Source organism: Muntiacus reevesi, chromosome X, assembly GCF_963930625.1.
Source record: "Muntiacus reevesi chromosome X, mMunRee1.1, whole genome shotgun sequence".
Lineage (NCBI taxonomy): Eukaryota > Metazoa > Chordata > Mammalia > Artiodactyla > Cervidae > Muntiacus > Muntiacus reevesi.
Window position 1 is genome coordinate 103,002 of NC_089271.1, and position 25,349 is coordinate 128,350.

The 25,349-nt window shown below is 57.3% G+C and overlaps 1 protein-coding gene across 1 annotated transcript; it reads left to right on the plus strand.

The window, feature by feature from the left end:
* Nucleotides 1-302: 302 nt before the first annotated feature.
* Nucleotides 303-11,452, plus strand: SHOX (SHOX homeobox). Its single transcript, XM_065916033.1, has 5 exons — nt 303-582; nt 4,266-4,474; nt 8,455-8,512; nt 8,627-8,715; nt 11,088-11,452. Exons 1-5 carry the CDS (start codon nt 303-305, stop codon nt 11,331-11,333), a joined length of 882 nt encoding a protein of 293 aa, XP_065772105.1. The 3' UTR covers nt 11,334-11,452.
* Nucleotides 11,453-25,349: the final 13,897 nt, after the last annotated feature.

Here is a 25,349-nt window from a genome sequence, read left to right on the forward strand (position 1 = left end):
AAAAGAAAACCAATTGCCGGACTGGAGGTGGGGGAGAGATAGCGCCTCCGCGTGCGCCCGCCGCGGAGCCGCGAGGTGTAATTGCTGCCGACAGAGCGCGTTGGGGGTTGGGCGCAGAGGTAGCCGCGTATAAATAGTGAGATCTCAAATTGAAAGGCATAAATAACAGCAGGAGGGACCTGCCTTCACACGGACGGTCCTCTCCGCGCGCGGGAGGCGTGCGGACCACAGCCCGGCTCCTCGCCAGCCCCGCGGACCCCCGCGGGCCCCCCCCGTTCCCACCCCCACATCCCCAGGCAGCCATGGAAGAGCTCACGGCTTTTGTATCCAAATCTTTCGACCAGAAAAGCAAAGACGGCAGCGGCGGCGGCGGCGGCGGCGGCGGCGGCAAGAAAGAGTCCATCACGTACAGGGAAGTTTTGGAGAGCGGACTGGCGCGCTCGCGGGAGCTGGGGGTCTCGGAGGCCAACCTCCAGGACATCACGGAGGCCGGCGGCCCCTGCCCGCTGCACCTCTTTAAGGACCACGTGGAGACCGACAAGGACAAACTTAAAGAGTTCGGTTCCGGGAGGGCGGCGGAAGGTAAGCCGGGCCGGACGCAGGCTCCGGGCCCCTCCCGGGCACGGCGCTTCCCGTGGCCACCGAGCCCGGCCGCCCGGCGTCTCGCGCGGCGCCGCGGTGGGCGCTCCGTTTCGCCCCCAAAACGCTGAACACTGACAGCCACGGCTCGGACGCAGGAGGGCCCCGGCCGCCACCCGTCGCCAGGCTTTTTCGTAAGAAAGAAACCGGCCGGAGAACCGAGGAGGCAGGGGCGGATGGAGGCGCTGGGTCCGAGGGCGGGCGGCGGCGCGGGGCCCGCGCGCATCGCTTCCCCGGGGGTGGGGAGGTTGGCATTGGGTGCCATCGGCAGGCCCTTTCCCCGGATGGAGAGCGAGCCGGGTGTTTGGGCGAGGGTAAGGCTGGCGGCTGCGCGCCCGTGTGCCCGCCGGCATGTCTGTGTGCCCCGGGACGAGCCCCAGAGCTCCTTCCAGGCGCCCCTCGCCTGCCCGCTTCCCCCGCTAGAAATGGGTCGCGTGGGGGAAAGCGCCGGCCGGCAGGCGTCGGCCCTCTCCCTCGCCTCTCCGCCCCGGGCCCTCTTAGGGAGAACTTCCCCTTGATGTTGGCTGCCGCGGGGCCCGTGAAATTAAGACCAGCCCTGTGTCCGCGGCGGTCAGGGTCTGCGAGGGGCAGGAGGGCCCGGGGAGGCTCGGGAACCCCTTGCACGCGCGGGCGCGGCGGCCCAGACCCCAGCCGGCAGGGCGCAGCGGGCCCTCCTGCTGGACCCCATCCTGCGGCTTTTGCTGAAATCGCCGCCGAAGCGTTTTGGCGCTGTCGTCGGCTGCAGAGGCGGCTGGGAGGGGAGGCTTGTTTACAAGGGTTCTCTCAGCGGGGCCGAGATGGTCCCCACCGGGGGCGGATTTCCATGCAAACAGGGCAGCCAGCAGCTATAAATCAGAGGAATAAAAGTGGCTGGATTTCTCAGCGGGGAGCGTTTGAAAGCGTCCGAGGGTCTATATTTCTCCTGACAAAGCGAGGAGAAACAGAAGCTTGCCATATGGGGCGTGGGTCCCCGTGTTTTCCTCTTGCAGTGTTGAGAGGGATCGGCATTGGCGACCCCTGGAAGGCTGTGGCCCCACACCTCGCTGGGGGACTCCCGGCAGGAGGGCTTCAAGGCTGGCCTTTGGAAACCTTGACCTTAGCGGAGGCAGAAAGCTGGCAGAGGCTTAGTTAGGATAAGCCCCGGACCCCTGAGAGTCCCCCAGCCTGGGTTCGGGATCGTCTCACCTCTGGGGCTCACCCTTTGGCGAGGCCTAGCGCACCTGGCCCTGCAATTCCCACAAAGACGGTGTGCTTTGATGGAGACACGACTGTCTTCCGGCCCGAGCCCGGTCAAGGCCTACTTTTAATTTACAGCGCCTGGCGAGTGACCTCCTGGGCCCCTTCATGGCTTCCCCCATCCTCCTTAAAGGCTGAATTCCCCCTCTGCCTGCCTCCTCTCACCCCTGGACAGTCAGGAGGGCAGAATCGGCACCTGGAGAGAGGGCAGAGCACAATCGAGGCCTTTTTATTTTCTATTTTAAATAGACAGGAAGAGAAAGGGCTGTAAAAAGTAGAAGCGGGAAACATCGCAGTGGCCCCTCTCTTGTCTGGCTCTGCAGACCACCGCTGACCCCCCAGAAGGGCCGAGCCCCCCGGCCGAACTGGCAGAATGGAGAGGTGGGAGACGCCGGGGTCTGGAGAGACACGGAGATGCGGAGCGCCCGGATCGCGTGTAACCGCTGAGCCTGTGGTTTCTGCAGAGCCTGCTCTGGGTTCGGCAGAACTTTCAAGGCCAGCCTCTCATTCTGGGGTCAAGTCCCTGGGGTTCAGGCTTTAGACACCTGCACGACGAAGTCAAGGTGGGGCTGCCTCTGGGAAAGGATTTTTTTCCCCCGGTGGCGGAGGAGTAGGGCATCCTTGGCAAGGCATCCGTCTCAGGAGGTGAGAGGGCCTTGGGTGCCCGGGAGACTTGAGGAGAGATGTTTCAGGATCTCGGTGCTAGTGAGCATCTTAGGAACCCCCGCTGGGGGACAGGCTGGTTTCACTGATATTCCCCTGGCCCCAGGGAGAATTTGAGTCTTCCCCTCTTTGCAAGTTTCCAGGCTCATGGCTGAGGTCTTCTCCAGCGCGCTTCCGGACTCTTTTCAGAAGTCGTGGGAGCCCAGACTCTTTGGAGAGAGTTTACGGAAGGCCACTGTCTTCTCCTTGACCCAGAGGGGACATCTAATGAGGGTGTGGGGAGACCTTTCTGCCTGTACCCCCATAGCCCCTATGATCGGAGAAAAAAGCACACAGGCTGCTAAAATGTTGTTGTTCACTCTTTACAACCCCATGGACTGCAGCACGCCAGGCCTTCCTATCCATCACCATCTCCCGGAGCTTACTCAAACATGTCCATCGAGTTGGTGATGCCATCCGACCATCTCATCCTCTGTCGTCGTCCCCTTCTCCTCCTGCCTTCAGTCTTTCCCAGCATCAGGGGCTTTTGGCTTCCACCAACTCCGAGACGGGGGAACCAACTTTTATTTTCAATCCCTGAGTTTGGTGTGGGCCTGCATTTCCTGGAGGTGGAAAGGAGAGGTGTCTGGGTTAGAGTCTGGTTGATGCTGACCTTACTGCCCTCTCCCCCAGCAAATACAGATGCTCCTGTAATTTTTGGACAGAAGAGAGTTTGCACTCCTGGCGTCCTGTTGGGGCGTGAGAATGCGTCCAGGAGACCGAGGGGCAAAACAGGAAGTCAGGAAACTGTGCTCTTGGGGGCACCCCTAGACGCCCTCCCTTAAGATATGGCTTTGCCTTCTTGGGAGGGCTTCCCTGGTGGTTCAGACATTAAAGAATCCACCTTCCCTGCTGGAGACCTCGGTTTGATCCCTGGGTGGGGAAGATCCCCTGGAGGAAGGCATGGCAACCCACTCCAGTATTCCTGCCTGGAGAATCCCATGGACAGAGGAGCCTGGCGGGCTGCAGTCCATGGGCCCGCAAAGTCAGACACGGCTGAGCGACTAACACTTCTCTTTTCTTCTTTGCTTTCTTGATTGGAAGGAGATGAGGTCTGCCGATCGCCCAGCTCTGTGGCGACCTGAAGGAGGCTCTGGCCCGGCCGGAGCTGCCCCTGTCCTGCTGGGGTTGGTGGGGGACAAGGGTTCTCCTGGGCCTGGAGCCCCAGCCAGGCTGGGCTCTCCCTGAGCTGTTTGCGGGAGCCCCCGCCAGGGACCCCGTACTTGGGCGACTCTGCCTGACTCTGCCTATGTGTGTTTTAACTTCATAATGTTTAACACCCCATTCCCTTTCCAAAAAAAGAGAGGAAGGGTGTGTGTGTTAGGTTCTGTCAGTATGTCAACAGAGGCGAAGTGGATAATTGAGGAAACTATTCGGAGATTAGGCCAAAATACACCAGCCGGGCCGGGGTTCGGAGTCAGTTACAATAGAGCGCGTCTTGCCCGCGAGTTTGCTTTATCTGCTCCACGCAGCTTTGCGTCAGGGCGCGCTCTCCGCCGAGGCCCCGCGCCCCGCGGGCCCAGCCAGCGTTCGGCCACGGCGAGCAAAGCTTCCCGGCGCGCGGCCTGTTCGCAGCGCGCGGGGCCGGCGGTGCCGGCGGGGCCGGAGGACGGGCTCTGCGGGGCACCCGGGGACCTCGGGCCGGGGCGCGCGGGGGCCTCAGCGCTCTGCCCTCGGCCCGCCCCTAGGTCTCTACGACTGCAAGGACAAGCGCGACGACGTGAAGTCGGAGGACGAGGACGGGCAGACGAAGCTGAAGCAGCGGCGCAGCCGCACCAACTTCACGCTGGAGCAGCTCAACGAGCTGGAGCGGCTCTTCGACGAGACGCACTACCCCGACGCCTTCATGCGCGAGGAGCTGAGCCAGCGCCTCGGGCTCTCCGAGGCGCGCGTGCAGGTGAGACCCCGGCCCCCGAGCGGCGCGCGCCCCCCGCCTCGGCCCGGGGCCGCCGGCCCCTTCCCAGGAGCGCGCGGGACCCCGGCGCTGCGGTGGGCGTTCGGAGGCTTCCCCGAGGCCTGGCGCGCGCCTGGCCTGGCACGCTCGCCCTCCACGTCGAGCGCACAGGGTGGGTGGCTGGGCGTTCGGGGGCTTCCCCGGGGTCTCGCGCGCGCCAGGCCTGGCAGCCTCGCCCTCCGCGTCTCGGTGACTGAGGCTCCTGCCCCGCGCGGGGCCGGATTAGCCGGGGCGCCGGGCGGGGACCCGGGAGGGGGCGCGCAGGGGCGGCGACGCGGGCGCACGGAATTGGTGATGTCCCCATCTGGCGAGCCACCGGCTGCTGGGGGCGGGGGGTGCTCGTGCGCACGTGCGCGGGGGAGGGGGCGCTCCCGGATAGTTTTGCTGTTTGTTTCTGGTTTCTTTTTTTTTTTTTTCTAACCTCGGGGTTGTTGTAAACTTGGAAGTGAAGCGGACGACTTTATTGACGCGGGAGGGTGGTAGAGACCCCCCGGGCAGACAGCCCCCCTCTGCAGGCGCTGCCGAGGGTCGGGCCTGCCCGTCGTGCTGGGCTTTTCCGTCGGCGCTGACGGTTCCGGGCAGGACAGCAGAGCCGGAGAGGAGGAAAGGAGGGTCACGGTCCCAGGGCTCCGGGGACTGGTTATTTAAATAAATGGAATTAATGCAGCCAGCGGGGGGAGGGGGCTTTGCAAGGACGGCTTTCTTGTTGCTGTAGGATCAGCGTCTTTAAACTCGACTGGGCTGAGATTGTACGCACGAAACGAAAACGCGGAATGGTGTTAGAGAGTGTTTTACAAAAGCTTTCATTTGCGGAGACGGGGGGAGGTGTTTGCACTCCATCTCCATCTCCTTTCCTCTCCGCCGCCGCGGTAACTGGGATTGCTTAGGCGGAGATGCCGCAGCCCCCCACCCAGCGGGTCCAGGCTTCTCCGTGTCCTGACGCGGTGATGCTGCCCGCATCCCTGGGACCGCGGGCGGGCGGGCTGGGGGACCGCGTCCCCGAGCCAGTTTGCCCCGGCGTCTGGGGCCGAGGCGAGGAGGGGCGCGCGGCGGCGAGGGTGGGGGACTGCTGGCCAGCTTTCTCCGCCAAGATGGATGGGGCTGCCCTATATAAATTAATGAAAAGATTAAACTTTTGCTGAAGGGGACATCAACTTTTATGTCATTTCACAGCCTTTTCTGCCCGGGATCTGTAATATCTCCCAGGCCTTGATGTACTGTTTCTATAAAAATAAATTACTTGTAATTTAATTCCACACTATTTCTTTCAGTAGTCTATTACTGAATAGCACCTTCGCAGGAGAGACCGACTTGGCAGAAAATTGCTTCTTGGGTGGCTACAGATCTTGAGAGAAGCCCTAAAAAAAAAAAGGAAAAAAAAAAAGAAAAGGTTGGGGGGGAGGTGGGAGGTGGGAAAATGGGAAAAGTGAGGCACGCAGGCCTATTGATCCAGAGTTGGATTAAAATTTAACCATTGTAAATAATAATAAAAATAAACATGGGAATAGAAGAAAAGAAATAATTTCCTCTTGGCCACGGGGAAACGCATCGTGTAATAAAGAGGAGGCAGAAAGTGGCCATAAAAACCAATTAGTTAAAACTCGGACCCTGCTGTGCCGAAGCGGGGGAAGGTGGACTCAGAGGAAGAGCGGAAAATGCACTATATTTTAATCCTGAGTCTGAACTGTTGGGTAATCCTTTTCCGTACAGCCTGTCCTGTGTTGTTAGAGGATACTGTTTCAATTTAGAGTGGAAATTTGCTGTAAATAAATTGAAGACCCTTTGGAAGCTGGTCCTTATTAACCTTTTATTTTTAGTGTTGTACTGGAAAACTCATATCACCCAGCTGTCAGGGTTATAATCGAAAGTTATGAGACCACGGCGAGGCGCGGGCGGTAATTTAATTACGACAAATATCTTTGGGTTTATGGCGCAGAGCTAAATTAAATGTCATTATTCACTGTCTGTAATGGAAATCAAAAGGAAATCAGATTACAGCATTTGTGAGAGAAATCAGCCAGTGATCCTTAATGAAGAAATAACTGTCTAAACCACTGTCGGGTGCTTTACTTAGCATATTCAGGACTAATTGGAATTGATCGTGAATCACCCCAAGACTGATTTATTATCGCCGAACGCAGTGGCTAATTCATCACTTTTATTCTCCAGTAATCTTATTTTTTTTCTTCTTCTTCTTTCCCCGTGCTGAAGGGAAAGTGAGTTTTCTTTCTTAGATTTAAATAGGATTCTGTTTTCGGGGAAAAATGCCCTTGGTGGTGGTGGGGGGTGGTGGTGCAGAATTCTCGCGTCTGGCTCCAAATTTTCACATCCTTTCCTGAAGATGGCTGGGTTCCGGACCTCAAGGAGACGGCGGTGTCTGGGAAGGGTCGGAAACGGAGAGAGGTCCAGTCCCAAGCTGAGTGCGAGGCGGCGGAGATTCGGGGCGGTTCGCGGGTGGGGAAGGAATCTGAGTGCAGGCTTTGGAAATGCATTCTGGGTTTGGGAATCTCCACGTCTTGAGAGGGGGCACATTTTTGGAAAATTCTTTTTGGAGCAACGCGGCATCCAAATTTGCTAGGCTCCCTGCAGCGTGGTGGGGTGAGATTTCCCACGCTTGGGCAGGGGGGAATCAGTTCTGTTAGGACAGGCGGGTCCTAGAGGGTGGAAAACGGGCCCTTAAGAGGCTGCGAGGGAAAAGTTCAGGTGTCCTGCAGTCCAGGCTGTTTTCAGCCTCCGCAGGAGCTGAGGTTTTCCTGGGCAGGGTGGGAGACAGGAGCGGCCCCAGGCCCTGGGCTTGGACCAACGCAGGATACCCGAGTTCCCCCCAGAGGTGGGGCATGGCCCAGTTATCCTGGGAGATCCTGGAGCACCCCAGAGGGGCCAGGGTGAGAGAGGCTGGAGGGGAGTTTGGGAGAAAGTCAGGAAGGAAGACTGAAGTGCTGAGGAACCTAGACGGAAGGCCCTGGATGCCATCCCCATGGGGGTCTTTGGAGGAAGGGGGGCAGTCAGTGTGGGGGAGGGCTGGACAGGGCATAGGGGTGGCGTGGGGCTTTACACCCAATCTTGTCAGGCCTGTGATGCTCGTTGGCCTGGAAAGGGTCTCAGACCCTGGCAAGAGATTAGGAGCACCTCCAGTTGACATTTCTTGTACCTGAAGTCCCGGGCCCGCGTTTTGTGGGAGGGGCGTGTGTGCACGCAGTCTTTGGGAATCAAGGACAGTCATGACTCAGGGATGTGTAGCTGGGACCCTCCAGGCTTCCAGGGAGGGGGAGGGTGCCTTGGAGGACATGGTGGTTCCTGGATCTCGGAGCCTGATTAGGGAGGAGGCTGGTCAGGAGGAGGTGGAAGGCGGGGGTGGAAGGTCAAGTTGGACCAGTGGGCTGACCAGCTGGAGTGGGGGCGGCCCGCACAAAACGATGGATGGTTCTCCACGGCCACCCGAGGACCCTCTTGGGCTTCCCTGGTGACTCAGATGGTAGAGAACCCGCTTGCCAATGCAGGAGACCCGGGTTCGATGCCTGGGTGGGGAAGATCCCCTGGAGGAGGGCATGGCAACCCACTCCAGTATCCGTGCCTGGAGCATCCCGCGGACAGAGGAGCCTGGCGGGCTGCAGTCCAGAGAGGGTCACAGAGTCAGACAAAACAGAGCCGACTCAGCACAGCGGAGGACCCACCTGCCCGCCTTCCGTTCATGGTGCTAACCCTCTAGTCCCACTTAGCTGAGGACAGGTGGCAGCTGCAGGGGCCCCGTTGCGCTGGGGCTGGGGAGACAGGGGCAGCGGAGGAAGGCCTTGAGGGGGCCCTCAGGCCGCTTTGGGGAGGGAGGAACCCCAGGCGCCTTGCACAGCCTCCGGCGTCCTCTGGAAAGCAGGCGCTGCCTGCGCTCACGACGGGGGTGCTCGTGTGTCCACTCCGCCCCCCAGGTGTGGTTCCAGAACCGGAGAGCCAAGTGCCGCAAGCAGGAGAACCAAATGCACAAAGGTGGGTGCGGGGCAGGGCGGAGGATGGAGGTGGGGCGGCGGGGCGGAGGATGGAGGTGGGAGCGGCGGGGCGGCCCCGGGCGCGGAGGGCTCACTCTCGTGTGCTTGCTCGCAGGCGTGATCCTGGGCACGGCCAGCCACTTGGACGCCTGCAGGGTGGCCCCCTACGTGAACATGGGCGCACTGAGGATGCCTTTCCAACAGGTAGCGCGGATTTGTGCCTATTTCTCCCCCCAGGGGCGCCGCCGCCGCCTCTAACCCGCCCCGGGGGGAGGAAGGGGAGCCACTTTCTGCGCTGTGAACCCAGCGCGCTGCGCCGTGTGCGTGGTCACACCGTCCTGTCCGGCCCTTTGCAGCCCTACGGACTGCAGCACGCCAGGCTCCTCTGTGCGTGGGCAGGAACACTGGATCGGGTTGCCATGCCCTCCTCCAGGGGATCTTCCCCCGCCAGGAGTCGAACCCGGGTCTCCTGCACTGCAGGCGGATTCTTCACCACTGAGCCACCAGGGAAGCCCTGTGAACCCGTTGGTGCATATTAACACCACGCTATTACACTCCCCAGAGTTCCCTTTGGGGGACGGCAAGGACAGATAGCCAGACACAATTTTTTTTTTTTAAACGAAAGTCAGAGGGGAAAATAAAAAATGCTACCCACCCCGGAAGCGCCCACTCGCTCGGTGCCTGGGTGTGCGGCTCCCACTCGTGTGCGAGGACCTTTTCCTGCAGCCAGCCCGGCCTCTCTGCATCTCAGAGTGGGGGGGGGGGCGGAGGGAGGAGTGGTCCTTGCCCCCTGCACCTCAAGAGTTGGGGGGGCGCGGAGGGGGGAGTTCGCCCCGCTCCCAGCAGAGCAGGCGGTCCTGTGCAAGGAGGGGGGCAGCCGGGAGGTCGGAGGACAGAGGCCCCCTGAGTCCAGGTATCCCACGGGCCGCGCCACCGCCCCTGGCCTGGAGCAGCCTCGGGTGGGTGGCGGGAGCCGCGTGGCCGGGTCTGCAGGGGGAGCTGGACTAGAGGGGGCGCCCCCGCTGCTGCGGGAGGGGGCGTGGCCCAGCGTGAGGGTGGGGGCGTGCACGCTGGTGGGGGGTGGGCGTCGGGGGGCGGGGACTCAGCGTGGGGGGCGTGCACGCTGGTGGGGGGTGGGAGCCCAGCGTGGGTGGGGCGTGCACGCTGGGGGGCGGGCGTGGGGGGGTACCTAGCTTGGGGGGGTAGCGTGCACGCTGGGGGGCCGGGCCCAGCGTGGGGGTGGGAGCGTGCACTCCGGGGGGCGGGCGTCGGGGGGTCCTCCGGCCATGCGCGCAAGCAGGACACGCCTAGGGGTTGTCTCTGCGCCCCTGGGTGCTGAGGGGCGCGAGGTCTGTGGGTCTGACCTGGCTGCAGGGTCGTCTAGGCGTGACAGCGTGGGAGGCCGTCTCATTAAGGGTCGTCCAGGGGTGACACCGTGGGGGGCCGTCTCGCCATGGAGGGTCGTCTTGGGGTAACACGGCAGGGGGTCGTCCAGGGGTGAGGAGGGGGGCATCTAGACGTGAGAACATGGAGGACCGTCTCACTATGGAGGGTCGTCCAGGGGAGACACCGTGGTTTCGGCTGGGAACTCCCGTGGGGCTGGACGCAGAGAGGGATTGGGGCTGTGGGCCCGGGAGGGGTCGGCACCCTGCTCGCTCAGACCCCGCCCCCAACCCCCAACCCCCATCGCCCCCCAGCCCCAGGCCTGTAAGGACCCGCTGCCCAGACGTGGGGTCCGCGTTGGGCCCTCTGGAATGAGGTCATGGCAGCCCCAAGTCTTGGCTCTGCTCTTCTTGGAAGTGGGTGGCCATCCCCTATTTCAGGGCATCTTCCCGGCCCAGGAAATCTTTGCGACCCAGAGATCAAGCCCGGGTCTTCGGTATTGCAGGCACATTCTTTAGCATCCCAGCCACCAGGGAAGCCCATATAAGTTGGAACTTTGCTTGGCATTTTCTACAAAATGCTGTGGCTCAGATGGAAGATTCTGATACTGGTCTGTGGGAAGGGGGTGTGTGTTTGGGTGGGGGAGGCCTGAGCTATCGGCGGGACCCTGAGTCCAGGGGCACCTCAGACAATCAGCTAGAATCGGGTGAGGAGGGGGTATCAGCTGCGGTGGGCCGGCGGAACAGGGCAGATCCCCCAGCTCCTTGGGGTGGGAAAGCCCCCCTCCCCAAAACAGCCAATGACCCCCATCCGGACATTGGGTGTCCAGCGGACAGTGGGGGGGCGGTCGGTGGGGGGGGTCCCTTGGTTAGGGGTGGTCCCCTTGTCTGGGGGGCGTCCTGGGGCAGGAAGGCACCCCTTAGAACAGGCAGTGACCCCCATCCTGGTACCGGTGGTGGTCCCCTGGTGGGGGGTCCCTGGTGGGTGGTCACTTGGTTAGGGGTGCTCCCCTGGTCTGGGGAGGGGTCCTCCAGGCAGGAAAGCGCCCCCCTCCCCAGAACACGCAGTGAACCCCATCCTGACTCTGGGTATCCGGAGGATAGTGGGAGGTGGTCCCCTGGTCTGGGGGGGTCCTCGGTGCGGGAGAGCCCGCCCCCCAACAAGTCTTGACTGCGCGCGGTCTCCCACCCCAGGTCCAGGCGCAGCTGCAGCTGGAAGGCGTGGCGCACGCGCACCCGCACCTCCACCCGCATCTGGCGGCGCACGCGCCCTACCTGATGTTCCCGCCGCCGCCCTTCGGGCTGCCCATCGCCTCGCTGGCCGAGTCGGCCTCGGCCGCCGCCGTCGTGGCCGCCGCGGCGAAGAGCAACAGCAAAAACTCCAGTATCGCCGACCTGCGGCTGAAGGCACGCAAGCACGCGGAGGCCCTGGGGCTCTGACCCGCCGGCCCGCCGGCCCCGCGCGCGCCCCGGGCCCCGCCACCCCGTGCGTCCGTCCGTCCGTCCATCCGTCCGCGGCGTCCTGCACTCGACCCCTCGGCTCCCCGCACCGCCCCCCACCCTCCGCCTCGACGGGCAGCACGGACACCGCGGAGCCGGGGCGCAGCGAGCTCCCCGCCCCGGGGCCGCCCTGGGCGATGCCTCTCCGCTCCCTGCAGGCCTCGGGAGGGGACGTCGGGGAGCGCACGGCACCTCCAGGGCCTCGCGGAGACCGTCGCGGGGGCGGGGAGAGCGAGCAGGGGACGGGTGGACCACCCCACCTCGGCCCCCTCTTCGGGCGGCCCGTGCGTCCTGGGAGGACCCTCGGCCACGTGGAGCTGCCCTGCGCCCTCGCCTGCGGCTGCCACCTCCCGCCCTGTGCATGCGGCCTCCGCCACGCGCCCTTCCAAGATCTCACAGTCCAGGAAACAAAAAGATCTGGGGCTGGTCTCCTCTGAAGATGCCAACGTTTGGTTTGGATGCGCGCGGCTTTATTCACTGTCACGGGCGGAAAAGTTTCACCGGAGAAGGAGCTGCGGGACGCCCGCCCCCCGACCCAACCCCCAGTGTGGATTTCAGCGTGGACTCGGGCATTCGGAAGCAGGGACTCGCTCCTGGGCCGGCCCGCGCACCCACCGCCCCCCTGCCCTTCGCCTGAAAGGTAGCAATAACGAAGCGCATTTGACACGGCCTGGCCAAGGTGATGCTGGTCACCGGGGACCTCAGGGCGTCACGCTGGGCCGGCTCCGGGGAGGGCCGGCGGCCTGACCGCCTCCCCCGCTCCCCACATCGTCCTGCCCGCGTTTGGCCCCGGCGCGCCAGATTCAGGATTCCTTGGGCCACACAACAGGCGACCTGATAACTTTCCCCCCAGTCTTTTCAATTCCCCCTCGAATGGACACTCTGGCTGTTCTGCAGAATTCAGATGCGGAAAGGACTTGCAATCGGGGACAGAGGGGCGCGGTGGTTTAAGGTATAATAATAATAATAACTGGTGAAGCATCCATGCTGGTGACATGCAATGACCTGCAAGAAAGTGCAATATTGTAAATATGATAGATTTAAAAAAAAAAAAAAGAGAGAGAAAGCTGTCCACTCTTGACCCTGTCAGCTCCGGACTTTGAAGGGCATTACCTCCGCGCCCCCCACCGCCACCTCTGCATGCTGCGGTCCCAGGGCCAGGATGGCCTGGGTGGGAGGGGAGCGCTTCCCGGTGGGGGAGTGAGCTGGGTGTGGCTTGAGAGGAGAACCAGGGTGGGGATGGGGGGTGGGGGCGTCGGGGAGGGGCCGAGCTGTTTTCTGGGAAGCCTCCTCCAGGCAGGCAGTTTTAAGAGAATTTTTTTTTTTTTTTTAAAGGTGTGGGGCTTCCCTGGTGGAGCAGTTGGTGAAGAACCTGCCTACCAGTGGAGGAGACACGGGTTCGATCCCTGGGTGGGGATGATCCCCTGGAGAAGGGCTTGGCAACCCACTCCAGTATTCTTGCCTGGAGCATCCCATGGACAGAGGAGCCTGGAGGGCTACATACAGTCCATGGGGTCACACAGGGTCCAAGATGACACTGTGACTTTCACTTTCACTTTTCTAGGGGTAGCCAGGTCTAGCCTTTCTTTTCTTTTTTTTTTCTCCTGTCCATGGATTTCCCCTCTCTGCCCGCTGTGTGAACATCAGACAGCTATCTGTCTTGGAAGCGGGTCAGGGGCGTGGGGCATAGTCGCTTGACGTATCCAAACCCAAAGTGTTGAGGTCCCCAGGTTGAGTTGGAGGCGATGGGCTTTGCAAGTGCTGCGTGAGATTGGGTTGAGGGGAGCGTGGTGGCCATGCGTGGTTGCTGGGCTTGTCTACCTCGGAGATGTGCATTTCTGTCTTTTTTTTTGTTTTTTGGTCTGTTTGTTTGCCTTAGTCAACCCAGGCGTGCCCAGACAGAACTTGCTACCTAGTTCTGCAAAGCCCAGCTGGCCCACTCTGATTCTAAAACAGCTTAATGGCTCTTTAGTCTTGCTGGCTATTTTCCCTTACCCCTTCATTTGCATACATTTCTGTAAGGAGAAAAAAAAAATTTATTTTTTTTTCTCTTCCGTGTAAGGGAATACATTCTACCTTTGCACTGACCTGAAATGTAGATGCATTTACAACATCTGAAACTCTTTTAATCAAAAGGCCCCTTCAACATAGTATTTTTTTTTTCCTTCTAATTTTGAAATTTCAACAAAGCTCTGAGATGATGAAGAGAGAGATGGGGTAAAAAAAAAAAATGTGTATTTTTAAATCACTTGGAAGCTTTGCTCCCAGCATTTATGGCATTATGGAATTTGCCTTGTGTGTGCAGCTCTCCTTCTGAAAGGTTGTGAATTTAAAAAAAAAAAAAGTCCTCTCCATGGTATTTTTCCAGCAAGAATACTGGAGTGGGTTGCCATTTCCTTCTCCAGGGGATCAGTCCTGACCCAGGGGTTAAGCCTGGGTCTCCTACGTGGCAGGTGCTTTCTTTACCAACTGAGCCACCAAGAAAGCCCATATAAGTTGAAACTTTGCGTTATGTTGTTTACAAAATGCAGTGGCTCAGACATAAAGAATCTGCCTGCAATGCAGGAGACCCAGGTTCAGTGCCTGAGTTGAGAAGGTCCCCTGGAGGAGTGCATGGCAACCCTCTCCAGGATTCTTGCCTGGAGAATCCCATGGACAGAGGAGCCTGGTGGGCTACAGTCCATAGGTGACAGAGAGTGGGACGCGCCTGAGCGACTGACACTTTCAAATGAACCTCATCCGTCCTAGAATCGAAGGCAAAGCTTGGAGGTGAAATGTGTTCGTGCAAGTAGTTTTTTTTTTTGGAAGATTTATCATCCATCCATTGTAGTTAAAAGTTGACTCTCCCTCCACACGTGAGGTCTGGTGTGGCAGAAACTGATGTTTTAAAATAGACGCTGGTAGGCCTGCCGGATGAGGCGTCATCTCGTCCTTGTGTCTGGCTTAAATGGGGTGAGCAGGGTGCGCCCCTCTTGGACGGGGGCCCCCCATAACTGAACGGAGCCTGAGCTGTGTGAGGGGGCGGGGTGCTGTGAGAAGAGCTGGCGTGGCCTCTCTCTGGGCAGGAAGAAAGTCGGGGTGGAGGCAGATGACAGCTCAGGGCGCCCAGGGTGGACGGCGGCTCCTGGCCTCCTGTGTCTCCCAGGAATTCCAGGTCAGAAGGGAGCTAGGAGCCCCAGTGGTGGTCAGCTCTTCCCAGCCCAGATCCGCTCTCTGCGTTCTGTCTGTCCGGCAGTCACCAGGGCGTGCTGGGGTGGGCGGAGGCTCTGGGTAGGTCCTGGTCTCCCCGGGACCATCCTGGTCTCTTCCCAGCGGCCGTGAGACAGGAAATGTACCGAGGTGGACGTAGTTTGGGTGTCCTTGATGTTTTCCGAGTAGAGACAAGACCCCCTTCTCAAAGTCCTTCGTGGCCAGTTCCACAGCGAGCAGACCCAATGAGGAATATCGCCTAGAAAGCAAAGTGAACGGGTTTCCTCTGAACAGCACCAGACCGGATGTGGGATTTTGGTTGTGAAACCCACGTGCGAGCGGGCCTGCGTGTGCAAACGTGCTACCAGACCTCTGCGGTGTCGAGCCCAGGGGCCGTGGGGCTGTCTTCTCCAGGACTGGCCCCGGCCCACGGAACCCGTCTCATTTCCTGAGACCCTGGTCGGAGAAGCCTTCCATGATGGGGACTCCCGGTTTAGCAAATACTTGTTCTTCTCAGTTGGGTTGTTGCGGTTTCATGTCTGTCTTACAGATTCGCGCTCTCTCTCTTTTTTTTTTTCCCTTCTGTTGTGAGGCTGGGAAACTTGCAATTTTATCTCAGCGGGGACGTGGTTGCATTGATGGGTCTTAGCATCGGATGTTGGTCTTGCCTGGTGCCTCAGACGGTCAATGATCTGCCTGCAGTGTGGTTCGATCCCTGGGTCGGGAAGATCCCCTGGAGAAGGACATGGCAACCCACTCCAGCGTTCTCGCCTGGAGAATTGCCATGGACAGAGGAGCCTGGCGGGCCACAGTCCATGGGGACACGAAGAGACGGACGTGACAGAACCACTGACACTTTTCACTTTCACCGCACGTAGTTGAGGTGATGAAGAGTCTGCCTTGGAGAAGTTTTGCTCGCGCAGCAGAGAGGTGCAGAGATCTCAGCAGTGGCTCGTCTCTAGAGGGATCACGGAGGTCATTTTGCAGCCGTGTTTTCCGGGGTGACTTTGTTCCCCGGGGCCGAGGCCGAGTGCAGGCTGGGTGAGGTTGCGGTCCAGGCTAGCTGCAGACAGAAGGAAGCGGCCCTGCGTGTGTTTCCAACCTTCGCAGAGTTGTGCATGCGGTGAGGTTAGCGTCCCCCACCTGGGAAGTGGATCTTCAGAGCCTCACACGTCCCTGGGGATCCAGGGACCCCCCCCCGCCACGCCCACTGCCCACCTTGCTCCCATTGAGCTGGGACCCCTGACCAGCCACCCCTCATTGCAGGCACTTGCATGCTCGGCCTTGAAGTCTGTTCCCTGTGGGGCCATCTGGATTCTGAAATGGGAAAGGGCTGGTGTCAAAGCTCACGGCCACCCCCGCCCTGCTGGTAACTCCCCCAGCCCAGCGTTTGCACCACTGGGTTTCACTTGACCCTGTTAATGCTCCCCAGGTTCAAGGGGGGTACCCCAAGCCCTGAGTCCCAGCGTCGCTTGCAGAGAAGCCGACTTCCACGACAAACATACGTTTGAGGCACTTTGCTCTTTTTTTTTCTGCCCCCCATCCCCAAGTTTGGGAGGTTGGGTTGGCGGAGGGGTTATCCGTGGACAAGCTCGACATTAAAAAAAGAAAAAAAAAAAACTGGTGCCTAATTTATTAAAAATTAGCTTAGGAGTACGCAGACTTTTCAATACATGTGAACATGATGCAATTTATAAATGTTTTATTGAAATTTGATATTTAACGAGAAACCGGTTGAGGAATGTAGAAAAAAAAAAAGATGTTCAAGTTGCAAAGCTATTAAAAGCGCGCTATTTATTGAGAGGCGATGGTTTCCCCAAGCCAGCCCCGCGGGACGCAGAGCTCCCGGGTCCCAGAGGGGCGCGCTCCTTTGGCCCCTGGTAGGAGGTGTATGTGGATGTTATTTATTTCCCCCCTCCCCACCCCCTTGGTTGAAAGTTCCTGAATATGTGCTATCTTAATTATGTTGAGTGTAAATTTGACGTTGCCTTGCCTTTATTTTTATATATTTTTTAAGCCTGTTGCTCTTCCCCCCGCCCTCTCGCCTTTTTCCCTGAATTTACGAGCAGTGATGGTTATTTAGGACACAGAGCCCGGGTTTGGGTTATGCATACAAGGTGTGTCTGGACCTACGCAGGTTTTCAGGGATCACGCAAATGAAATCACGCAGCACCACCCCCCCCGCCCCGACCCTGCCGCAACCCCGCTATTGTGGGGTGGAAAAAAAAAACACGCCAAAGATTTTCTTGGCTGTGCTTGTGGGCAACCCAGCCCACCCGCCCCCCGACCACCGACCCCACACACCAAATGCCCTCAAGTTTAGTTCGTCTTACAAAGTGTATTTTGTCAAACCATATAGTATGAATGTACATCTTGTAAAACAGAGATATAAATAAACTTATAAATATTTGTATTCAAGTGTTAAAAAAAATCCACACCTCTTCCCCCAGAGGAGACTGGTGTGGGTGGGTAAGGAGGTTGGGGGGCGGTGGTGGTGAATTTCCGAGTCGGAGGCAGCTGAAAGTTTCGTTTGCAAGGGGACAGCAGAGAGAGAGAGAGAGAGAGAGAGAGAGAGAGAGAGAGAGAGAGAGAGAGTGTGTGTGTGTGTGTGTGTGTGTGTGTGTGTGTGGCTTTCCCTTCACGATTGCTCCTATAACCCTGACCTCGAGGAAAGGTACGTTCCACCCCCTCCTCCACCCTCCAGAAAAGTGGGGAAAGAAAAGAGAGAGAGAAAAAAAAAAATCCCCACTTGCAATCAAGTCCAGATTGGAGGCTGAGCGGCCAGGGGACTTGAGCAAAACCCACCTGCTTTGGTTTCCAGTTTAAAATGATCTTTTTGTGTGATTTCTTTGGGGGACTGTGTGCAAGTCCTTTTGGGGGAAAAAAAAAAGAATAAATGGGAAAAAAAAAAACTTAAAAAAAAAAAAGAGACTTTTTTTTTTTTCTTTTTCGGACTGTGCTTTTTATCTTGTTCCGGAGAGGAAGGTTAACAAGGTGATGTCACTTTCTGTGTCGATAAAAACCACATGTGGGAAGGAGAAGACAAAGACAGGCAGACGTGTGGTGGGGCGAGTCCTCTGGGGGTCCAGGGAGGCTGTGTGTGCTGAAGCTGAGAGCCCGGGGCCTGCTCTTTCGGGGGGCCGTGGGGGAGTGGGGGTGACCCTCCCAAGGGAGTATCCATCACCACCAAGGTGTGCCCAGAGCAGCCTGGATCCTCTCCTCTCGTTCTTGGCCTTCTCAGCCAAGGAAGGAGATTCTAAAGGACCTTGTTGGATGCTGAGCATCGATTCAATAACTTTGGAGATTTCATTTTCGTTTCTGACTTGGGCGCTGCAAAAGCGGCCCGTTCCCAGAGCCCTTTCCCGAAAGCCTGTTTGCGTCCTGGCTGTCGGAGGCAGGGGGCCCGGGTCATCGACCTTGGGTGGCCCCGGGGCGCGGCCTTGGACAGGTTTCTGACGGCCCCGCTCAGCATCTGGATCCCAGGCTTCCGGGTGAATCTGCCCTTTTTGGGGGGCAGATGCAGCCAGCTGTGCCCAGGCTCTGCTGAGTGGCTTCGGTCGTGTCTGACTCTCTGCCACCCCACGGACTGCAGCCCACCAGGCTGCTCTGACCGTGGGATTCTCCAGGCTCCAATAGCGGAGTGGGTTGCCACGCCCTCCTCTAGGGGGACAGGCTAGTCACCACGAAAGGTAATCGGCACCGTTATCTGGTCATTCAGAGAGCCATGAGCGTCCAGCTGTGCTCAGCAGACACCTTCATGGTGTTTCGCTTTAAGAGACCAGCCTCTCTTCCACGTAGACTCACTCACTTTGCTGCCAGATGGAAGCTATCTGAGATGGAGCCGACTCTGTCCTTGAGACGTTCCTGGCATAGCTGAGTCTGAAATGTCAGTTTGTCTGTCCCTGAGACGCTCCTGACATAGCTGAGCCTGAAATGTCAGTTTGTTGGCCCTGAATTTCTTTTTCTTTTTCCTTCTCCCCACTGTGGACTGTGCTGAGCCTGTTCCTTGGATTCAAACTGAGTTTTGTGTTTCTTTTTAAATGATTTTGAGTCTCCCACACGGACACACCCTGCAGAAAGATAGGGCTGGGGCTTTCTGGAGGGCCAGACAGCCGCTTCTTAACGACACAGTTCTCAGATCCGAAAATTGAACACGCAGGCGCGTTTCCCTGTGTTTTCTGTCTCCAGGTTTCCGAGGCTTCTGCTGGGGGGTTGTGGGGGGTGCGGCCTGCCTCTCCTCGCCAGTTGTAGGAAGGAAAAACCACGGACTGGCCGGCAGACACAGCCTGGTGCTGGCCAAAGGGCTCTCGGAGCTGTTGTTGGGAAAAAAAAGTCGTTTTCGATTTCACCAGCATGTCTTCTCTTCACACGGAGACGGAACGCAGACGAGAAATGGTGCTTCTCTGCCTCCAAACCCGTGGCCGTTTTCTGATTTTATGGGTTTAAAAAAAAAAAAGACTCCCTTCTTTTTTGTTGGAACGCTGACTTTCTTTGAATAAAGGCAGATAAACAGTGCCTTACTTGTTTGCACGACAATATTTTGGAAAATTTTTTTTTTTCAATCAACATGATGGATTTTTTTTTTTTTAGCTGTTGATTGAAGTGATGAGGTTTTTCTTCTCAGTGTATATTTGCTTCCGTTGTTTACCTGAAATCACAGAGAGAATGAGCTTAAAGTTCTGAAAGGGTCTAGCTTCTGTTGGTCCATGGGTGTGTGGGGATAAATGCACAGTTATTTCAGCAGAGACGTGGGAGGGCGTGGAGACCCGGTGGGCGTCTGTCGTGACGTTCCCTCCTGGACCATCCCTCTGTCCTCGGAGATGTGAGTGTGACCCTGTGCCCAAGAGATGCAGAGAAATCGGGCGGAACCACCTTGCTAGGTTGCCCCAGTCAAAGGAGGCAGGTCACCGACCCATGCTGTCGATGTCTGAAGAGACACGGTGTTTGCGATATTTAGCAAAAGCGCCCTACCGCAGGAGGGTGTTTTCAGAGTGGGCTGGAGGGGGACAGAGGTCCTGTGGTCCACACACGGGGAAGCAGTTGAGACAGCCCTTCCAGAGGGTCTGTCTGAATGGACCGCCTCAGACAGGGAACGCGTGCAAGTGTGCTTCTGACTCAAATCGAGGGCAGCTGGTCCTGACTCAACTCTGCGGTCTCCAGGCCCAGCACACGGTCCGCTCTTCCTCTTAATCCATTTTCCTAAGATGAGGACCCCACTGTGGGCAGCAGAGTGTGGGCTCTCACGGGGACCCTCTGCAGTGATGGGCAGGTCGCCCTCCATCCTACGGACTTTGGTGACGCGACAAGCCGATTGCCTTCCGGAAGGACTGTGAGATTTCCAAACGGGTGACTTGAAGTGACGTTTCATCGTCAGAACTATTTACGCAACGTCTAGAGAAGGAAATGGCAGCCCACTGCAGTATTCTTGCCTGGCGAACCCCATGGACAGATGAGCCTGGAGGGGCTACAGTCCAGGGGGTCACAAAGAGTCAGACAGGACTTAGTGATGGAACAACACCAAGAAGCTTTTAGCAGCTGTTGGAGAAATACCTTATCATGCACGCATGCACACACCCGCGGACACACACACACAGTGGAGAAATGAATTGGAGTAGGTTTGCGTTGTGTGTTCAGCAAGTTCAGTGAGGGACGACCACGCAGACTGGCGGGTGTGTTTGACGCGGACGTTGGTGGATGGACGTGGCTTTGGAAAACGAACCATGCAGAGACCACACCAGCTGCTCAGAAAGTCTCTGCGCATCCGGGGCTCCAGGTGATCGAGTATCAGAGCGGACACGTCGATGCCCAGCTGCGAGTGAAGGGCAGGACCTGGTTACACGGTGAGAGCTCCGGGCGGACCCAAGGCTGCAGCGGGTCGGACAGATGTGTGAAGTCTTCTCAACACGTTTTGGAGAGTGTTTGCTGGTTTGGGTCATTTTCTAGGGAAACGAGGACGTGCGTTGTGCCTGCGCCTTGACGGAGGGTGAAGGAAGAATTCTACAGAGGAGCGAGAGAGAGCGAGCCCGGTGTCTGGGAGGAGCCACCTGCCTCCTGCCCTCCGTCGGTCGCCGAGGGGCCTCGTGCGGTGACCGAGGTCAGGTGGTCACCGGCGTGTCCGGCCGTGCGGGACCACAGGGCGTGTCCTCTGTTTTCTCCCCGTTCGTGGGGAAGCTTTCTGCCTCTGCAGACAGGGCTCTGGAAGGCCCCGTTGGCGCCGATACGCTGTAGATGCCCCGAGCCTCTCTCTGAGGTTCTTGACAAAGCTCGTCCGAGATGCAAGGCTACCTAAGAAACCGCTGGATAGTTACGCTCAACTCTCAGGGAACCATTAGGGACAGGACTCTAGGTGGAGACCCTGTACTGGCCACGTCTGTACAGACGACGCCAGCGGACGCCTCTTCTCCCAGCTGTTCGGCTCGAGATTCCTCCTTCTCCTCTGCCGGCAACGCTCATCTGAGTTGAAGGTGATACTGAGCCCCGTTGCTGACTTGCATCAGGTTCAGGCTTGCTTTCTGCTGAGCCAGTGCGTGGGGTTCCCGGGACTAAGGATCACAGACCAGTGACTTCAAACCAGAAGCATCTGTCCTCCCCCAGTCCTGGTGACCAGACGTCTGAGGTCAGGGTGTCCCAGGGCTGAGCTCTGTCCAGAGGCTCCAGGGGAGGGTCCTTCCCGCCTCTTCCAGCTTCTGGGGGCTCCAGGCGTCCGTTCCTGGGCTGGTGGCCGCCTCCCTCCCGTCTCCGCCTCCGTCTCCACGTGGCTTCTCCTCTGTGTCACTGTCTCTCCTCTTCTGTGTCTTATGAGGACCCTGTCGTGGGGTTCAGGGCCACCTCCGTCCAGGAGGGACCTCATCTCTGACCCTTCATTCCATCACATCTGCAGAGACCCTGATTCCACATAAGGTCCCATCTGCAGGCTCCAGCCCCCTCATCTCACGGGGTTCCTGTCTGGGCCGCGTGTGGGTGATCCCGGGTCCCCAGGATCGTGATCACACCTCTGGGCTGCTGCTTCTCTGACCTGGGTGAACCTTCACGGAGGTTGAAGCGAGGAGGGGACAAGTCACTTATTTCTGAGACTTTCAAACACCCGGATTTCTGGACCAAACACACAGCAGGGCTGAGGCTGAGAGATGGGGCTTAACGGAAAGGTTTTGAGCCACAGGGAAGCGGGGTCTCGGGCCTTATTGCCTGGGAAATTCGCTGGGACTCTGAGCGCTGCATCGAAAGGAAGGGACAGACAGAATCAGCACGTGGTCTCCACGGAGAGGTTCTGCATCTTGGCTTGGAACACAAGGGCTCATTTCTGCTTCATACGTAATATATATGTGTGTATAATGGCTTAGTCATTCCTGCTTAACGTGTACTTCAGAGAAAGCCACAGAGACAGAGGAACCGTGTCCTGTGTGTATGTGTATATATATGTGTGTGTATACATACTTACATATAGTTGCTGTTCACTTGCTAAGTCATCTCAGATTCCATGAGACCCCATCGACTGAGGCCCGACAGGCTCTTCTGTCCATGGGATTCTCCAGGCCAGAATACTGGGGTGGGAAGCCTTTCCTTTCTTCGGGGGATCTTCCTCCCCGAGGGATCGAAGCCCGGTCTCCTGCATTCCAGGCGGATTCTTTACCGCTGAGCCGTTGTATGTATACATGGGCTTCCCTGCTGGCTCAGACAGTAAAGGATCTGCCTGCAGTGAAGGAGTCGTGGGAGATGGAGGTTCAGTCCCTGAGTTGGGAGATGCCCTGAAGGAGGGCATGGCAACCCACCCCAGGATTCTCCCCTGGAGAATCCCATGGACAGAGGAGCCTGGCGGGCTGCAGTCCATGGGGTCGCAGAGAGTTGGACGTGACTGAGGCAACTTTGCAGCTTGTATATGTTTGTATATGTGTGTTTGTGTGTGTGTGTATATACACATTTATATGAATCTTCAAAAATCAAAGTTAAAATGCTGTTGGGGGCGCATCACTTTTTGGGTCTAGGACTTTATAGCTCTGTCCGTGGGATTCTCCAGGCAAGAACACTGGAGTGGGTTGACATTCATTCCCGTCTTCCAGGGGATCTTCCCGACCCAGGGCTCCAACCCGGGTCTCCTGCGTTGCAGGCAGATTCTTTACCGTCTGAGCCACCAAGGAAGCCCATCATACATGGAGGTGAATTTTCAAAAAGCCAAGTGAAAATGCTCACAGTGGACATAGCTCGTTCTGGGTCGAGGGCTTCACGGGTACAGACAGTTGCACTCTCAATGTAGCTCTTCCAAAGGCGCGGCCACAGGTGGAAACGTGCGTCCTGGGTATTTATTTTCGATATCCAGGCAGTGAGCCCCCGAGAGGGGGCGCATAGCTGCTTCCGGGCTTCTGCCGACCCCAGGCCACGGGGACCCTTGTGTTGACACCTTCCCCGTGCCTGGTGCTGACACGGGGGTCTGGGTGGGCGTTGGGAGCGCATCTGTTCACGAACCTCACAGCGCTGCATTGGCCTCGTGGGGTGTCCCGTTTCTGCATACGGACTGAGGAGCCAAACAGGTGTCTTCTCAGTCCCAGACTCGTCACGGTCCTGATGTGCGCTAATGACTGAATTAGTCATGCCCTCTGGCAGGCAGGCCTGCACCATCCTTTAAATCTTGTTTTTCATCCCTTCAAAATGTATTTTCTATTGGAACATAATTCCCTAAAATTCACCCAAGTGTGCAGTTCAGTATTTTTTTTTTTTAAACACATTCACAGTGTACTGTAGTCACCACCACTATCAAATTTCCGGAGCTTTTCGTCATCTGCAGAAAGAAAAGTCTGTACCCATTAAGCGCTCATTCTCCAACCCCCTCCCACATTCTCCTCACTGCTAGGCAACCACAAATCTACCTCCTGTCTCTACCGGCCTCTTCTGGATGTTTCCTCTGAACAGAATCACATGCTGGGTGTCTGCTTGTCTCTCCGACCATCGTGTGTTCAAGGTCCATCCACACTGCAGCCTGTGTCAGAGCTCCACTCCTTTTCCTGGCTGTGTAATATTCCACTGTGTGCATGGACCCCATGCTGTCTATCCATCCACCCACCCATCCATCCACCCACCCATCCATCCACCCACCCATCAGTCTCTCCATCCACCCACTGATCCATCTATCCATCCATCCTCCATCCATCTACCCACCCATCTATCCACCATCCATCCACCCACCCATCCACCCACCCATCCATCATCCATCCATCCATCCACCCATCCATCATCCATGCACCCACCCATCCATCCACCCACCCATCCACCCATCCACCCACCCATCCATCATCCATCCATCACCCATCATCCATCCATCCACCCACCCACTGATCCATCCATCCATCCATCCACTGATCCATCCATCCATCCACCCAGCCATCAGTCTCTCCACCCACCCACTGATCCATCTATCCATCCATCCACCATCCTCCCACCCACCCACCCATCCATCATCCATCCATCCACCCACCCATCCATCATCCACCCATCCATCATCCATCCATCCACTCACCCATCCATCCACCCACCCATCCATCCATCCACCCACCCACTGATCCATCCATCCATCCACCTAGCCACCAGTCTACCCATCCACCCACTGATCTATCCATCCATCCACCATCCACCCACCCACCCACCCATCCATCACCCACCCATCCATCCACCCACCCATCCATCATCCATCCATCCATCCATCATCCACCCATCCACCACCCATCCATCATCCATCCACCCACTCGTCATCCATCCAATGACATTTCTGTTGTTCCCACTTTTTGGCTGTTTTGAAAATACTTCTGCATACCGCTTATTGCATGGATATATCACTTCTGCTATTTTTCTTCTGAGTTCCATAGAATGTGTCACAATATAGCTTCAATTTTATGTTTGTTTTGTTATTGTTGTTGTTGTTTTTCTTTCTTTGGCCGAGAGGCATGTGGGATCTCAGCTCCCAGACCAGGGAGCAAACCCGAACCCCCTGCGTTGGAAGGCGAAATCTTAGCCGCTGAACCACCTGGGAAGTCCCGGTAATTGTTGTTTTTAGGCCCAGTGCTACTGCAGACTTAATGGACTACAGCCTCATGTAAACATAAGCTGTAGAAGCCTTGGGAAGCCAAAAAACTCGAGTGACTCACTTCATCACTATATTCGCTTTATTGAGGTGATCTGGAACTGACCTGGAGGTATTTCGGAGGTCTCCCTATATTAACGACGGTGGAAAAATACACCCCCCTCCCACTGCGTCTTACCCTTCTAGTGAACCATCTGTTTCAATATGCCTATGTTTTTTTCCAGGCTTTGAGCATAATTTTTACATAGTTATAATAATACTTCATGCAATTTTGGACTTTTCCCACCCAGCACACATGCGTGAGGTCGGGCACGTTAATTTATATGAAGAAATACGACTGCCACATGGAGCCAGTGCTGTGGGCCAGCCAACACAAACATTCATTCTTTCACAGGGAACATCTACTAGGCAAAAAAAAAAAAAAAAAGGCAATTAAAAAAAAAATCACTTAATGTGAGTGGAAAATTGAGTTAAGTTGCATGATACCACCCAGGCTGAAATCCTCAAAGAATTCAACCCTGAATATTCACTGGAAGGACTGATGCTGAAGCTGAAGCTCCAATCCTCTGGCCACCTGATGGGAAGAGCTGACTCATTGGCAAAGACCCTGATGCTGGGAAAGATTGAAGGCGGGAGGAGAAGGGGACAGCAGAGGGTGAGATGGTTGGATGGCATCACTGACTTGATGGGCAGGGGTT

Bases quoted from the DNA above. Each gene is read 5' to 3' on its own strand.
- SHOX (XM_065916033.1), top strand. From the start codon at position 303: ATGGAAGAGCTCACGGCTTTTGTATCCAAATCTTTCGACCAGAAAAGC. The intron at 583-4,265 runs GTAAGCCGGGCC...GCCCGCCCCTAG, and splicing joins TTCCGGGAGGGCGGCGGAAG to GTCTCTACGACTGCAAGGAC. The intron at 4,475-8,454 runs GTGAGACCCCGG...TCCGCCCCCCAG, and splicing joins TCTCCGAGGCGCGCGTGCAG to GTGTGGTTCCAGAACCGGAG.